The sequence below is a fragment of the Electrophorus electricus genome, chromosome 24 (genome assembly GCF_041902795.1).
Source record: "Electrophorus electricus isolate QZ-2024a chromosome 24, ASM4190279v1, whole genome shotgun sequence".
NCBI classification, from domain to species: Eukaryota; Metazoa; Chordata; class Actinopteri; order Gymnotiformes; family Gymnotidae; genus Electrophorus; species Electrophorus electricus.
In genome coordinates this window covers 12,673,096-12,689,433 of record NC_137520.1, presented here as the reverse complement: position 1 = coordinate 12,689,433, position 16,338 = coordinate 12,673,096, and the positions used below count along the sequence as shown (strand labels likewise).

At 40.4% G+C, this 16,338-nt stretch overlaps 2 protein-coding genes across 3 annotated transcripts; both read left to right on the top strand.

Annotated features, from left to right (window-relative positions):
* The first annotated feature begins 1,415 nt into the window (after positions 1-1,415).
* On the top strand, positions 1,416-4,074 carry srm (spermidine synthase). The gene is made up of 8 exons (XM_027016319.3): positions 1,416-1,672; positions 2,296-2,416; positions 2,615-2,707; positions 2,894-3,047; positions 3,171-3,254; positions 3,351-3,496; positions 3,610-3,732; positions 3,896-4,074. The coding sequence occupies exons 1-8, from the start codon at positions 1,542-1,544 to the stop codon at positions 3,911-3,913; spliced, it is 870 nt and encodes a 289-aa protein (XP_026872120.2). The 5' UTR covers positions 1,416-1,541; the 3' UTR covers positions 3,914-4,074.
* sst6.1 (somatostatin family member 6.1) lies at positions 4,069-11,096 on the top strand. Of its 2 annotated transcripts, none has more exons than XM_035522404.2 (3): positions 4,069-4,202; positions 10,023-10,137; positions 10,490-11,096. In XM_035522404.2, exons 1-3 carry the CDS (start codon positions 4,102-4,104, stop codon positions 10,718-10,720), a joined length of 447 nt encoding a protein of 148 aa, XP_035378297.2. In that variant the 5' UTR covers positions 4,069-4,101; the 3' UTR covers positions 10,721-11,096. The 2 variants fall into 2 exon arrangements, with proteins under 2 accessions (XP_035378297.2, XP_081563320.1); XM_081707194.1 differs by lacking the exon at positions 4,069-4,202 and adding an exon at positions 5,420-6,507.
* The last annotated feature ends 5,242 nt before the right edge of the window (positions 11,097-16,338 follow it).

Here is a 16,338-nt window from a genome sequence, read left to right as displayed (position 1 = left end):
CAAGCCTGCTCCCTTCTTTGTCCTCGATGAAATAGACGCTGCACTCGATAACACAAACATTGGCAAGGTTTGTGTATGGTGTTTATTAGACCACAATCAGATCACAACTGTCAGGAGGTATTAGACATGAAATACAGTGATTTAACTTGTTGTTGTCAAAATGATCACATTATTTTGATTAATTTTAAATATCATAGGTGGCCAATTACATAAAGGACCAGTCCAGAATTTCCAGGCAATTGTAACCTCCCTCAAAGAGGAATTCTACACCAAAGCTGACTCACTCATAGGAGTCTACCCTGAGGTTTGTATTTCTTTAATAAACAATAAATATGTCACCTAATTAAACAAAAGAGGATGATTCATGACCATTTTGATACACCCCTTCAGACAGTCTTGCCTCAACACTTAAACACTTTTATACCAGGTGTTTTACCTTTTTCACTATGTGTGTCTGGTAAGAATAATGGTTGCTCTCTCCACAGTATCCTGATGCCGATGCTAATCCAAATCCAAACGATTAGGTCACCTAAATATGACGGTTTTGGCAACAGTAGCAGAATTATCGTGATCTCTGACGCATATATACATTTTTTTCTTTGTCATGGGTGTCACAGTTCAGTAGTTTTCAACAGATGTCCATTCTGTGTGCATGCTCTTACTAGTCCTTGAATCATTGTTTTTCTGACAGCTGTCATCTGATTAAAAACAGTGAATATTGAAATTAAACCACAAACCCCAACACCAGTGGCATAGTTATGTAATTCAGTGTAATAAACATATACAACTATAATTTGTGGTGCAAATTATAGTTGTATATGTTCATCATGCTCATCAACAAAAGATTTGTCAGATGTCGTATCATGTTAAACATGAACAAAAAACACATTTAGATATGAATTATGCTGCTTAGGTTAATAAGGTCTAATATTGTGTGCGTGTTTCTATTCCAAGAGTCTGCAGTATTTAATTACAGACAATGATGCATTGCTTAGTTGTATTGTTTCTTAAGACAGTGTCTTCCTTTGTCGTTTATGATGGACACCTGCTGAACTTCCTACTGTCAACGTGCAAACGAGTGTACACCCAGTATGTGTAGCACGTATTCAACTGCAAACCTAATCCTTGGTTTAACTCAATAAATGTCTGGAAACGAATCAATCCGTCTCAGAAACACTGCTTTCCAATCTTTTTACTTTAAAATAACGTGCCAATGGAAGAGCTGTAGGCGTGTTGAGACCACCGAGTTTCACACGTGGGTTCATTTTGTTCTCTGTAAGGCTGAACTATCTTGTATAGTAGTCCCGTATGGTTGATTGGTTTCTGAGGGGGCGGGTGCTGGCGCAAAACGTGCCTCTTATTGGTTGGAGCCTCTCACTAGACTCGCTTGTATTGGCTGGTTCCTTTTCATGGGTTTGGTTGTACTCCAAAAGACGCCCAACGTGTCAATCTGGAGCTCCTTAAGATCTTGCAGCACTTACCTACTGGTTTTTAACAAACACGCAAGACCTGTGCTTGCACTTTGAACAAATCCGTTTACAATGGACAGCATTAAAGACGGGTGGTTCACCGAAACGTGTACATTGTGGCCCGGTCAGGCCATGAGTCTTCAAGTAGAGGAGGTGCTGTACCACAAGACGTCAAAGTTTCAGGACGTTATGGTGTTTAAAAGGTGAGTTTCGAACAGGCCGAGAGTTTTTAATCTGAATCGGTGCTGTTTCGCCACTTCACTCCTGTCTGAACGATCCTCACGGCTGTTCAGTGCTCTGCTTTCTCTGAGCTTTCCAGAAATAGCCCGTTAGATGCGCCCTGAGGGCGGAGGTGTAACGTGGCATCCCCGGACCTGTCTGTTACACGTTAATCCGGCTTAGATCGTCTATGGAGACCTCCAAGGCTCCTGTTACTTCAGCAGGCCTTTTCCTTTTTCATTACCAAGGCCGCCGATTACACCTCGTGTTCCTAGCCTGTCTCGGCCAGGTTCGCTGTCGGTCATGCTTTAGCTCTCGGCCTTGGCCTCAGCCTCTCACCATGCTGTGGTGTCTAACTTCAGTGTAACGGATCTGTTTTCTCACCTCTGTAATGGCTCCTCTGTGTATATTAGTCGTAGACAGTTTATGCATAAGTCCATCAGTTCTAAGTTTGGCCAGATGTACAGTATTGTGCCATGCCCCACTCGTAGGGACATCAACTGCTGTACCCGTGTTCAACACTCCTGCTCTTCCTGGGTATTAGTCTCGGGACTGTCACTGACGGTTCTTCTTTTTTCATGTAATGCAAATGTTGCTCTTTATGCAGCAAGACGTATGGTAACGTCCTGGTTTTGGATGGAGTCATTCAGTGTACTGAACGAGATGAATTTTCATATCAAGAAATGATTGCCAACCTACCCCTGTGCTGTCATCCTGGCCCTAAAAAGGTAATTACTTAATCTGCGCTTGGGGATTTTTTTTATGTATAAAACATGAGGGGGACAGTCAAAAAGATGGAAAGAAAATCACTGTGGGGAGGGGGAGTTTTGAAAACGTTGCTAATATGTGAAAAATGAACATGGGTCATATGAAGCGCATTGGAGAATGTATGGCCCCACATGTAATCTTTTCATATTCCTGCACAGGTCCTCATTATTGGAGGAGGAGACGGTGGAGTTCTGAGGGAGGTTGTCAAGCACCCGATGGTTGAGTCTGTAGTTCAGTGTGAGATTGATGAGGTTGGCATTACTGCATACTTCGGTTCTCAAACCCCATTTGTAGTTGGTGTAGTTGTCTTAAAAACACGATCTTTATAGGCTCATCTGTTTCAGTGCCTTTTGGTGTGCTGGTTCTTTTTTATACCTAGAAGTATGTGTTTTGACGGAGGGGTGGCGTTATGCTTGTTTTATGTGATTTCTTTCCAGGATGTCATCAGTGTGTCAAAGAAGTACCTCCCTGGTATGGCGAAGGGGTTCTTCAGTCCTAAACTGACTCTGAACGTAGGAGATGGTTTTGAGTTCATGAAGCAGAATCAGGATGCTTTTGATGTCATCATAACAGACTCCTCAGACCCTGTGGGTACGAACAAATGATGCGGACATGTGCTCTCACCCTGGTCTCGTTATGAGCCTTTGATCTACCGTAGAACATAGCAGGGAGAAAAAGCTTGTTTGTTACTGACAGAATTCTGCCCTGTACCAGGTCCGGCAGAGAGCTTGTTTAAAGAGTCCTACTATCAACTCATGAAGACAGCGCTTCGTGATGGTGGAATTCTTTGCTGTCAAGGTTGATGCAGTCACACACTTCCACACACTTTCACCATGGAAAACCTCTTAGAAAAACCTCTGATCGTAAGTAAGGCTGTTTGGGGGCTTTTTGCAGGAGAGTGTCAGTGGCTTCATTTGGAGCTGATTAAAGAAATGCGGACCTTCTGCAAGACGCTGTTCCCGGTGGTGGACTATGCTTACTGCACCATTCCCACCTACCCAAGTGGCCAAATTGGCTTCATGCTCTGCAGTAAAAACCCGGTAAAACAAATCCTGTTCTTCCCCATGCGCCCCATTCTTCTCAGAGTTTTGAGCTTGTAGAACTCTCCAGAAAGGTGTTCTCTTCATGCTTGTGTGCGTTTCAATTGCTCCAGGAAACGAATTTCCGGGAGCCTGTGCGACAGTTATCAAGGGACGAGATTGAGAGCATGAGCCTAAAATATTACAACCCTGAAATCCATCGAGCAGCATTCATCCTGCCAGAATTTGCCAGAAAGGTTAACCTTACAAAAACACACAGCACCACACATCCATAAGTGTCTTAACACTCGTTTCCTTTTGTCATGTATAAATATTCTTGTTTTTGTACAGCATAGCTTTGTAAATCACACTAACTCTTAAAGGCCAATGTCTAAATATTTTTCTGTGGTTGTTTTCCAGGTACTAAGTGAAGCATAATTGGAACCTTCTTGTCTTGCACTGCCTTCTGAGTAGAAAAAAGGGCAAAGGTTTGAGTGGCGGTGTGTGTCCATTCCCCCCCCCAGCCTGTCTGCTGCTCTTCATCAGGACAAAGGGAATATTGGGGGGGGGGGGGGGATTCTGTACATTTCGGACAGTTATCAACTCTCATTCCGTCTGTTGCTGCGATGAAGACTCGCCGTTGCTGTATCGTTTTTGTTGTTTGTTTATTTATTTGTTTTTGTTCTGTTCTTGTTCACACGCACACGGAATCATGGATATCTTTCAGGTGAATGTTTGTTTATTTTATTTTATTTTATTTTTTTCCATCAGAAACATTATATCTGTGTCTTATGGAATGCATTGGGCGTAACATGCTTATTGGCTTGGATCGATGCGAAATTTAAAGTCTTTTCATGTTGGCTCGCCGCAGAAAGATGGTGTTCCATTCCACTATTACTGTCATCAAAGAACCAGCTTTGAAATGGCAGTCTAACTGAAGAAGCATCATTTGAGTTTGGCAACTGTTTAAGGATCAGTCTGCCGTTTGTAGGGATGAATCCATCATTGTTGGGTCGCTCTGTCAATCTGCAAAAAGACACTTTGGTGAAGGGGAATCAATCCTGTGTCTGTTTACGTTATATTCCTGGTGAACCCAGCGAGGGCTGAGGGCCAGTTAGTCAGTATAAGAAAATTAACTAATGTGATCTTACTAATTGTAGTCATAGCAGGCTAATGCAAAGTAACCTCATTCAAAGGTTATTATTAATATTAGTAATAGCCATTTAATTATTAATGACATTTGCCACTCCCTTTCAGAGTGTATGCTATTTCATATGCTTATGAAGTGTTTTGTCTGTGGAAAGGTGTGGGGTGCCGACTCGTTGTGTTTCACTGGTTTGACACCTGCACCCATGAGTAGTTAAACGCAAAATAAGACCGACTTGCGTAGGTATTTTGATAAAACACTTGTTGAATTAATTGCATATCATATGGTATTAATGCTGTGTTTTGTTTTGTTTTTGGCAAAGTTGTGTGTGCATCTTGGTTTCATATGGAATGTGAGATGTCAATTTAGTGGAATGCCTGACCTTGTGTGGAAAGAAATCACCACGTGCAATGTGAAACAAGGTTTTAAAAGCTTTAAAAGCTGTCAAATGGAAGATTCAGACACCCTAGCGAGGCACTATTTACATTTTGAAGTTGTTCTTTGTAAGGGAATTTCATCTTTTGGGAGAGGGTGAATACACCTCAGTCACCTGCTACTGTGTTGCTGTAAGAATGAGCTTATTCCTTATCCAACTAGTGTTCACAATATCAAGCAAAATTCATAAATTCTTTTGAAATAATTAAAATACAAATTAAACTCTCTTTTGCCAATTTTCTTAAATCCCATGATGGGTGGCTTACATTTAAGGCCAGCAGGGATTTCCTAAAGGAAGAGTGGATGTTGAAGTATTTGGGGTGAATTCATGGTGTTGGTGCACATAGAATTGCTAACCACAAGATGGCATTGGTAATCTTTATGGAGGCTTTACCAATCTTGCTGTGAAATCCACAAGTATATAACAGCTACTTTAATAGGTGCACCTGGCTAGTACCAGGTTGGAACTCCTTTTGCCATTAGGACTATCCTAATTCTTCATGGTATATAGTCAATTGGGTGCTGGAAACATTCTGCAGAGATTTTGGTCAATATTGACATGATGGCATCACGCAGTTGCTGCATATTTGTCGGCTGCACATCCATGACCCAAATCTCCCATTCCACCACATACCAAAGGTGCTCTACTGGACTGAGATCTGGTGACTGTGGAGGCCCTTTGAGTACAGTGAAGCCATTGACATGTTCAAGAAACCAGTTTGAGATGATTTGAACCTTCAAGCATGGCATGGATACGCTGGTTATAAAGGGATAGACATGGTCACAACATTACTAAGGTAGACTGACATTTAAATAATGCTCCGTTGGTATTAAGGGGCCAAAGTGTGCCTAGAAAATCTCCCCACACCATTACACCACCAGCAACCTAAACTGTTGATATCAGGCAAGATGGATCCATGCTTTCATGTTATTTACGTCAAGTTCTGACCCCACCATCTGAATGTTGGAGCAGAAATCGAGATGCATCAGGGCAGGCAATGTTTTTCCAGTCTTCTATTGTCCAATTTTGGTGAGTCAGAGTGAAATGTAGCCTCAGTTGCCTGTCAGATGTGTTGCTGCTGTAGCCCATCTGCTTCCAGGTTTGACGTGTTGTGTGTTTGGAGATGCTCTTTCTATCATTCTCCTCTGCCATCAACAAGGCAATTTCACCTTTTGCATTTTTTCTTTTTGGACTATTCTCTGTAAACCCTAGAGATTTTTGTGTGTGAAAATCCCAGTAGATCAGCAGTTTCCCAGTAGAAAATCCCAGTAGATCAGCAGTTTCCCAGTAGAAAATCCCAGTAGATCTGCAATACTCAGACCAGCCCGTCTAGCACAAACAATCACATCCTGTTCAGTCGCTTTCATCTCCATTCTGAATCATTTTGAACTTCAGCAGGTCGTCTCTTGACCACGTCTGCGTGCCGTGTTGATGCCATATGATTGGCCTGTGAGTATAAATAGGAGTAGAATCCAATTTTATATTTGTCTTTAAGTTTTAGCAGAGCAGCCCAAAAAATGTTGTTGTTTTGGTTTTTTTTGTTTGTTTTTTTTAAATAAAATTTTTATCGTTTAGAGGTGTATATTCACATTTAGGTGTGTATTTCATATTTGATTTGATGTTTAGAATTGGGCATTCTTTTAAAGTTACAAACGTATTCTAAAATACTTGAATTTAGCTTCAGGAACGTCCCACTTTTGTGTTCAGCAATAGTCTGCCAACACTGAGGGACTCCAATTTCTTGGTGCTGCTTTCCCATACAATATATAAAGATATTTGAATCTATTGGAACATAAAAGCTATGGGTGAAAGAGAAATTATGGAAACATTTGGGTTCTTTATGCATTAAGTTCAGTGTGTAAAAACAGATTTTTCATTTTTATTTTTGGCATAGGACAGAATCTTGGTTAAGCAGTGTTTATTGGTTACTGGAGGAAAACTCTGGATTGTTAGGCCTTTGCTAATTAGCGTAATAAATGTCAATAAGTAAAATCTCCAGTATTTTTCTTGTGCATTGCAAATATCTCGATATCATGTCTCTTGTGTCTGTGTCCATAAAATAGTTTTCCATGTCTCTGCATGGTGTTCAGATTAAGGTTCATCTTGGGCTACGGTGAAGAATCATTTTTTTAAAACAGCTTTGATATACACTCTCTGGAAGAGATCCCCACAACATGGAGGCATATCAGTTAAAAACCAGGTTGTTCAGTCCTGAAAGTTGAAAAACAGTCCTGTTGGTGCAAATACACTTTCTTGCTGAGAAAGTGTGTAATGTCGTCTCAGAGCTCCACCAACTCCAGTCAAATGTAAAATCCAATCAAGTGTGTAGCACTGGTGCCAGTGGTGGTGTTTTTGACGTGTCGGTGGCACATATATATTTGTTCAGTGGTAGTCAATTGGCATGAATTCTTCAAACGCAGTGTACGAAGATTGTGCTTCTGGGCCAGATCATCTTGGCAGTGTATTAATCTCTTTTGGGCCTCGGTTGTTAATCTGGCTGTGCCAAACTGCTGTAAAATTTAGTTAAAGGCCTCAAATATCAGCTCACTGTGTGTGTGTGTGCGTGTGCATATCCAAAAAGGTGTCCATCAACATCACTCATTTGGCCCAGGTGGAGTGGATGACCTCAACGAGAGTATTATGCTAAATCACACTAATTCCGTGCTAGTATCACTACCAATGAATGTAAGTGACTCAATTAACATTATGTAAATTACATCATGCTGCTGGGTGGCTATTGACTTTTCACTCATTGTTAGCAAAATTAGCATTTGAGCCTGAGCTACTCCTCAAATGAGACATTTCCCTCAGCTAACATGGGGTAGAGCACTGGAAGATATCCAGTAATGTTAAATATGTTGTTTAATTATTATTTGATTCAAAGAAAGCTTGTAACAGCCAGTAATAGACCTTAATTTAAATTATTTCAGATAACCAATTTATAATCATGGTTCAGATTTGACCAGTCATTTCTAACATGAAAGTAAGACTTTGTAGTGTGAGAACACAAAATTCAAAACTTGCAATCTTCAGATTTGTTTTGTTATTTTTGTCTTCTTCTTCTTATTGCTCTTAACATTTGGTAAACCACAATATTTAAGGGGTCTTGTTACATTTATGCAATTACTTATCATTATTGATTAAGGCTTAGCAATTCTGTTAGTTCTGTTATTCCGTATACACTATATATCATAGTGCAAGAGCAACCAGTACACAGCACTGAGTTAAGTGAGTGAATGTGCTCTCAAAGGTGTAATATACCATGACACATATGCATTTAGCAAATCCGTTTATAGAGTATATGAACACAGCAGTCACTGAGGTAGTAGGCACTGGGAGAACACAATATTTGTTAAATGGTTTATGATTGTATAAGAGTGTCATGGAACGCTACATCCGCCCCCCCGTCACGTGGTACAGCCTCCCACGTGCATGGGGGTTCACCATAGTTTGTAGCCATGCCCTCTGTGATGGCACACACCTGTGCAGGGGTTAAGTGTTTGTCAGTCTATTTAAACCCGCGCCTCTGTGTGCCTCATCGTTGGTCATTTTTACTGTTACTGTCATTGTTTACTGTCATCGTTAGTGTTATTGTGTGTGTGTGTGTGTGTGTGTGTGTGTGTGTAGCCATTGTTAACGTGATATGTCATTGTTCCTGTCTACGCTGTTCGTTGTTATGTGTAACTGCCGCAACTGTCATCAATGTTCTATGTCATTAAACATCTCACTAAATCGAGGGAGTCTGTGCGTGCTGTTCCGTACCCTGCGGCACTCGGTTCAACGTTACAAAGAGAAACACATTTCAACACAAAATTAAGAATCCTGCCCAAAATGAGTAAATGTAAATGATAGTAAATAGTAAATGATAGTTAATGATATATCATTGGAGGCTATACAAATTCTGAAAACATATGAATGACAAACTATCCCTAATCTTAACCAGTCTTCATGTTTCATTATTTGGTTCAGTCAACCAATGTATATTCTTACATATTGATTCCACACGCATGCAGCCTGCATTGACTAATACATTTTACTTCAGTCTTGCAGTGCCTTGATTTCCCTTCTGTTTCTTTCTTTTTATTTTTTTATTTTTGTATTTTTTTATTTTTTTATTTTTTTAACCTTTACAAAACACCATAAACAACTCTCCTCAACCAGCTTAGGTGTCAGACAGTTCAATAGCAATCTGGGGGCATAAGGCAGACCAGAATCTAACTCGCAAGGCTGAGTAATGTTAAACGACAGCTGTTGGCATGGTCAGGCAAATCTAGGTTGTAAGACATTTTACTAATATCTCAATATTCATCTGAATATTGTTTAAGGTGCTAAAAAATATGCATAATTTGTGACCTCATTAGTGACTTTAATGTAGCAAAGATATCTGCATTGTACCGGGTAAGAGCACACCTGTCTATGGTGTTTGACATTCTGGACATTGATTTGACAGACAGAGTTAAATGATATGACAGATTTAAATGATGTACTGACATCCAAAAGAAAGGCTTGCAAAACTTTCTAGGTTCTGTTTGTTGTAACACTGCTTTTACTGATGTAAGGACCATTTTTAGACTTCTGACATGAGCACGGCGGCGCGGTGCTCTAGTGCAGTGACTGCTTTGTTAAGGGGTTAGCTCCTCGGGGCTTTTGTTAGTCCCTAATCCTCCTACACCCTTAGCTCCCTCCCTTCTTCCATCAGCCTTTACGTCAACAGGAGAGTAGGAGCCTGAGCTATATAAGAGACTGCCACCTGAATCCCAAACCCAAGACCTTCCAGCCGAGACCAGGAGGAGCAGCACCCATTTCCTTTTAACTCTTACTCCGCAAACACTTTGGCATTCTGTTGCACTTGGGCTCTTGCTTTGGGCAAACTCTTTTTTTCTTTCTCTCCCTCTCTTTCTCTTTCTTTCTCTGGCTCTGTTTCTTTCTCTCGTGTTTTCCTCCTCCGCTCTCCACTGTTCCAGTAATTTTGTCAGCATGCAGCTTCTGGCCGGCGTGGTGAATTTTCTGCTGGTGCTGCACAGTGTCAGAGCAGCTTCTGTGCTCCCAGTAGAAGAGAGGAGCCCCATGCACCCCAGGGTGAGTGCGCGTCTCCTGTCTGTCGTTTCAACACTCCATCACTTCACGTTCTCTGGATGATGTTTTTTGTGGTTTTTTATTTTTTTTATTCTAGTATTGGAAACAAGTGCTTTATAATATAATATATTCTAATAATTTTCTGTTTTAAGTAAACATTGTCTTCTGTTATTGAAGAAAAGAAAAAACTAAGGAAAATCCTATTTAAATCTATTTTAAATATATACTTCTTGCGAATTAGTGGGCTAGAGTGCAGATTTGGAATTTAGTGACTTGACTCACATTGATGTTTTTTGGTACATTAATTCACTTTAGTGTGAACTGCCCCACGACTAACTGGGCTTGCCCACTGCAGGAGCTGAATAAGGAGCGGAAGGAGCTGATCTTGAATCTGGTGTCAGGTCTGCTGGATGAGGTGAACAAGAGTACACCAACTGGGGAGCTTTTCCCCTTCGAAGTGGAGGAGCCCCTGGAGTCCCGGCTGGAGGAGCGGAGAGCGATCTACAACCGGCTAGCACAGCTGCCCCAGAGAGACCGCAAAGCCCCCTGCAAGAACTTCTTCTGGAAGACTTTCACATCGTGCTAACAGTGCTAAACTCCTGACAAGTTGCCCATCCAAACAACCACCTCCTCCTCCTAGAAAACCCAACATGAACTGTCTACACCTTCACTATACACACCATCAGCACAGTCAGAAAGAAGGGTCTCTGGACTTTATTGATGCAGCTGGTTTGTTAAAGATATCAATGATTATATTTATCTATTTATTGATCTACTTATTTAATTTTATTTTTTTAATGTATTGACTGATCTGTTTTGGAGCATCTCAAACCAACAAAGCATGGTTAAGATATTTGCTTTTTGATAAGGGATGTTTCATTCTTTGTGGTCAACTCCCCCCAAAAAGCATTAGATCATTTTATCCCAATGGATAAATAAACATATTACTGATCACGTGGTCACATGCTTTGTCTTTTTATGTTGTGAGACTGAAGAGAAGAACATTAAAATTTTTGGGCATGCTAATTTATTTATCTAGTACATTCTTCATGTCCTTCTATGCGTCATTCTATTGCCTCAATAAGTGTATTATTGCTGAAGACCATACTTTACTTCCAAAGGTGAGTTTGGAACCAGTGGACTAGAGGCTGCGTTAGGTCACGTATGCCAGCAACACAGTCCAGCGAGACTGAAGGAGACATCTGGCCAGCTGTACTCTTCTCGCTTAGGTCTCACTTATTCCTCGCTTATTCTTTGTCATAGTTGTAGCTTTTCCTGTCACTGTTGCATTAAAGAGATCCTGCAAGATGGAACATTACTATTTCTACAGGTTTTACAGTCAGTTTTGAGCCCAGGTTGAGTATGTTTGATTATGGTCTGGTTTCATAGAGCAGTACTTGGTCAACAATTCCCTTTCAGCTGTGGTGAAATTAGTTTCCATGGCATTATTTAGAATGAATACCACAATATTCTGTAATTGATAAATGTGTCAAATAAATTACATAAGAACGGGAATACAACAGACCCCTCAGGTGTGTGACAATGAACATTAATTCTCTTGAAATGAGTAACTGACACTGATTGCTGATGTGTGTGTTTCTCTTTTGATTTCGGAGTAAAAAAATGTAAAGGACTTATGCAGTCTACACCTCCAACTCCATCTCACACCACTCCATCTTACCTCTGGCACTGCCGTGAAATGGACGCACGGATTGATCGGGGCGAGACGTGATGTAGCCTTTAGTGAGCACAAATCAAATGCAAGTATTCACAGTAATGACTCAGTAGAATAAGTCTGAATGTAAAAAAAAGTTTTTTCTTGTAAAGTCAACTTTGTGAGAGCATGTTTATTCTATTCATAGTTGTTCAGGAAGAATCTCTCTGTGCGTCATGTTGTCTTCTCATGCAGCATATGATATAGCATAACAGAGCAAACCTGGTAGAACCTGAACCTGTAATTAGTTACTGGTTCGTATAACATATTCTATCAAACTAATATTCCAATTTCCAGTCTAGGAAATTACCTCAAAAGGGTGCAGTTATAAAAAGGAAATAAAACCTCAGTTCATTACTTCTTTTCCTGCTGAATAAACAGAACAGAAAGAATATTGGAAGCAAAGATGATATTTCACCTCAAGTAGGACGTGAGTGGCATAAAGCCAGGAGAGGAGGAGAGGGAATGAACACGCCACAGATGCTCACCTGAGCACGATCAACTGTTCTGTCTGTGAGCCTCCCAGACCCCGAGGTTTCGCCTCAACAGAACACCCTGACCCTCTTGGCTTTGGTCCTTCCTTCCATGAATATCTGCATAGAAACGGTTTGTTCCTTATGCTCTGCTACTGATATCATCACATGAAGTTCACAAACTTGACATCACTCTTCAAATGACAGTGAAGTTTTTTTATAAAGTTTTCAAGTTCAAATGAAGTGAAGTGATAAAACATGAAGTCATAAAATATATTTAAATTATTAGGCCTGCCAAATTTGTTTATTCTTTTTTGAATAACTTTTTAAATTGAGTTTTTGACCCTGTAGTAATATGAAACCGATGAATTAAAACACTTGCCTTGTTAAATTTCTGTTAGCATATATGTTGTAAGTTGTTCATTTCTAACACTTCCAAAAATGTAGAAATCACAGATATGATCCCATTTTATGTACAAAATATAAACCTTTTGTGTACACAAGACAGTTGATATTGGTGTTATGATAACAGTCTTGGAATGGATTAGTATCAGATTGAAAAGAAAATGAGATGTATCATTAAAGGGATAAATAACCTGTATGTGCATTTTTTACAGTGGAGCATTGTTAAAGTATCCTTCATTAGACTGAAGGATTCTGAATGCACCAGTAACTACTGTTCCCTCTGCTCTCAAAGCTGGGAGTGCGGTCTCAAATCCAGGACCAGAAGACACCAGGTTTAAATCCTGTATAAATGCTCTCACCAATTTGTTGAGGCTGTTAATAGACTATTTGCGAGTGACTATTTTTGAAGGCATGGGTCTTCAGTTTGGACCTCTGCAGGAATTTTAGATAAAGGGTTAGGGTTGGGGTTAACCTAACTTCCTGGGATCACAATACTTCTGGGAATGTGGTCACTGAGTGCGAGTACGCTACAAGTAGTCATTATTTTTCGGTCTGTGTCGCCCATGCTAGATTTTTCATCCTCTCCAGTTCCTTGCTACTATTTTCTCCACTGATAGATGAACTGATTAAATTGGATGACTTTAGTTTTTTTATGTTAAAGTGCTATGTGTGGTGGAGAAAATGCATTCCACCATACAAGTGCTCTGAGCCACAATGAATGCATACTAAAAAAACATCAAAGCAGCAGCCTGTAACCAAAGCCTTTTGATTGCCTTTCCTTTGATGTACAGGCATGTCTCTTACCTACATGTGAATCTGAAATTTATATGTGACTCCTGAGGCATTTAGTTTTGGGAACTCCATGGAGTAAGAGTTTCCCTGTCAGAATGACTGCAGTTTCTCTACTGAATAATGTTAAATGTAGGTTTGTTATGAAAATAAATATATTTAAAGAGCAACACTCTGACACATCATCTATAATCTGACATCGAAGGTTTTGCATATTTGCCCGATGTGCTGTGAAGGTCGGGGACCTAAAAGCTGTGCTGGACAGGTCTGCTTTGCTGTTAAGAGCTTCAGGTTGAGGCTGCCCTTTACACTGCTATAGAGTATCACTGGTATTCAATATTTGTCACAACCACTTTATAAAACTATTGATGAAAATGTAGAAAAACTGATTACAAAATGCCTGTGAATGTGGGATATGCCTCACATTTTAATATGCTTGTAATGGATCCTATTAAAGTGGTGGACATGCACACAAACTAATAAATGACTGATTTAAATATTCAAGTATAGCACTTGATATGTGTAATCAGTACATCATTTGGTACTGTTTTGATTAAAGTTGGACAAACTAAGATTCCCAAGTAATGAGCACTGTGTCTGAGCAGCTCCTCAGGAGTCGGGCTTCACCTCTGCGCTTTTTTAAGGTCACGCACACAGCATGCACCTCTGGGTGGGTAAATGCCAAGCATGTTCATATTTTGGCCTTGGGTACTTTGAGGCAGTGAAATTCGCACTTCATTTTTGAAAGCTTTTCCTTCAAGGAAACGTGTGAAAAGGCAGGGCATGACCACAGGCAACTCATTTATTATGAGGCTTGTGCTCTCTGCCGTTGCAATATCACCGCCTAAGTGAGAGGAAATTACCTTATAGGTGACAAATGGAAGGTGATGCCAAACGACACGGAAAAGACACAGTTATATTTTTAAAAGATTGGGCGTTTGTTTTGTTCTCATTTGTTGCCAGATGTAATGTGTTCTGAGTCAGTGGAGCGTGGATGTAAATCAAAAAATGTGACTTGCTTCCCTTTCATAGACATTTGATATTTTTCTGCAGGCGAGAGCTAGCTAATGTTTTTAATGCTAAATTAATTGCATATAGATCCACGGTAGATCCATGCTACTCAGACTGGGCATCCAATGGCACTCTCTCTGCATCAAGTGGTCATGGTGGACATGGTAACTATGGCAGCCTATCGCCCAGAGCAACTTGATCTATCATTGTCAGTCATGCCTGATTAGTTTCAGCGGTGACATTTGAAGATGGGTGGAGTTGGATGCCTTGTGCAAATATACAAGGTGAGTAGTTGAGACTTTCGAAAAAACAAAACAAAACAAAACAAAAAACAAATTACAATGTAGGAGAAATGACATCTCCATCTCCATCTATGGAAAAAAGGCTATAAATGACAGAGGATCCATATATGCTGTGCTTGAGTGATTGTGCCAAAGTGATTGTGCCCAGATTTCCCTACGTGGAGTGTTGTGTGTACAGTCTCTCTGCTTTGACTCACATACAGGTGGTCCTTGGTGGACATGAAGTGAGTGCAGCATCACATCATGATGACATGTCGGAGTGATACCAGGAGTCAAAGAGACTCAAGTGCAGAATTACTGCTGCTTATGAATTATACATGAATGATGCTTTATGATGAATATGATGAAATATATACAATTCCTATTTGAAAACAAAAGCCTACTGTGAACTATACAAGGAACAGAATCAGAGGTGATGACTATGACTATCATCTGAAATTTTCACTAAAACATTGCTCATCATTCATGAATAATGATTTTGGTTTTCAACTTTTTTTTTGACACGAGCTATTTGTCCTAAAATAAAAAGGATCAACTGTGGGGCATGATCCTTTCCCACTGTAATTATGGGAGAATTCAAATCAACTGCTAGATGTTTTATTCCATCGTCCTTCTAATCTGAAAAGCAATGCATGGCCTTTGCCATAGATTAGTGTTACACAGTCAGACCAACGAATCCCATCTGTGGGCGACTCTGTAGTCCAACCATGTTTACGAGGATTGTGCTCAGTTGAACAGGTGACCAGTTCTAGAGTAATAGATACCCATGCAGGGGCTAATGACCTTGGGGTGCTCGACCGTGATTGTGCTGCTAGTCGGCGCGGGCTAAAAGCATATCATTATCCTGCTGCGCTGTGCGTCGCTGAGACCATCCCCGAGAAAATTAGATGTCACAACCATGAGGAAGGGGTGTGGGATGCCTGTAACCATGGAGACCCGGTCCGGGTGCAGCTGAGGGCCAGATCGGGAGGAGGCAGGGGGTATCTGCGATGAGACAATAAGGGGATGCCAGCCGTGCTCTTCCTGTGCCATTACGGCACAAACTCCTACACATGACACATGTTTGGAACACATTCAGTTGACATCTGAGTGGCAGCTGCTCCTTGTTCTGGCCCATGTTTACACAGTGTAAAGTTGGAAAGATTTACAAGCTCACAGTGAGAAAGGTTAATTTTGTAACTCATCTCAGCTTGTAATATATTGTTTCTTGTGGGGGACCCCTGGACTATGAGAATATTCACCTGTGTGTTAACTGACTTAACATTTTTTCTGTATTTTATGACTTAAATATCCAAGCAATAATGTAAACACCAACCACATCCTTAAAGCATTCACAAGTGAAAAGCAAGTGAACACTAACTTTAGGAGGTTCAAATTGTTCTGATATAAGACATACAGTGAAGTAGTCTACTACAGCACTGAAATATTTGTTGTTTGACTAAGCATGTTAGTGTACCTGTCATGGAAACAGATTGGAAACTGCCCTCCTTTGCAACTGGAATAAATCTGA

What these genes read in the sequence shown, in the direction of transcription:
- srm (XM_027016319.3), top strand. Translation starts at nt 1,542, where the DNA reads ATGGACAGCATTAAAGACGGGTGGTTCACCGAAACGTGTACATTGTGG. An exon ending in GACGTTATGGTGTTTAAAAG is followed by an intron (nt 1,673 to 2,295) that starts GTGAGTTTCGAA and finishes CTCTTTATGCAG; the next exon opens with CAAGACGTATGGTAACGTCC. An exon ending in AGACTCCTCAGACCCTGTGG is followed by an intron (nt 3,048 to 3,170) that starts GTACGAACAAAT and finishes GCCCTGTACCAG; the next exon opens with GTCCGGCAGAGAGCTTGTTT.
- sst6.1 (XM_035522404.2), top strand. Translation starts at nt 4,102, where the DNA reads ATGAAGACTCGCCGTTGCTGTATCGTTTTTGTTGTTTGTTTATTTATT. An exon ending in GAATCATGGATATCTTTCAG is followed by an intron (nt 4,203 to 10,022) that starts GTGAATGTTTGT and finishes CCACTGTTCCAG; the next exon opens with TAATTTTGTCAGCATGCAGC. An exon ending in GGAGCCCCATGCACCCCAGG is followed by an intron (nt 10,138 to 10,489) that starts GTGAGTGCGCGT and finishes TGCCCACTGCAG; the next exon opens with GAGCTGAATAAGGAGCGGAA.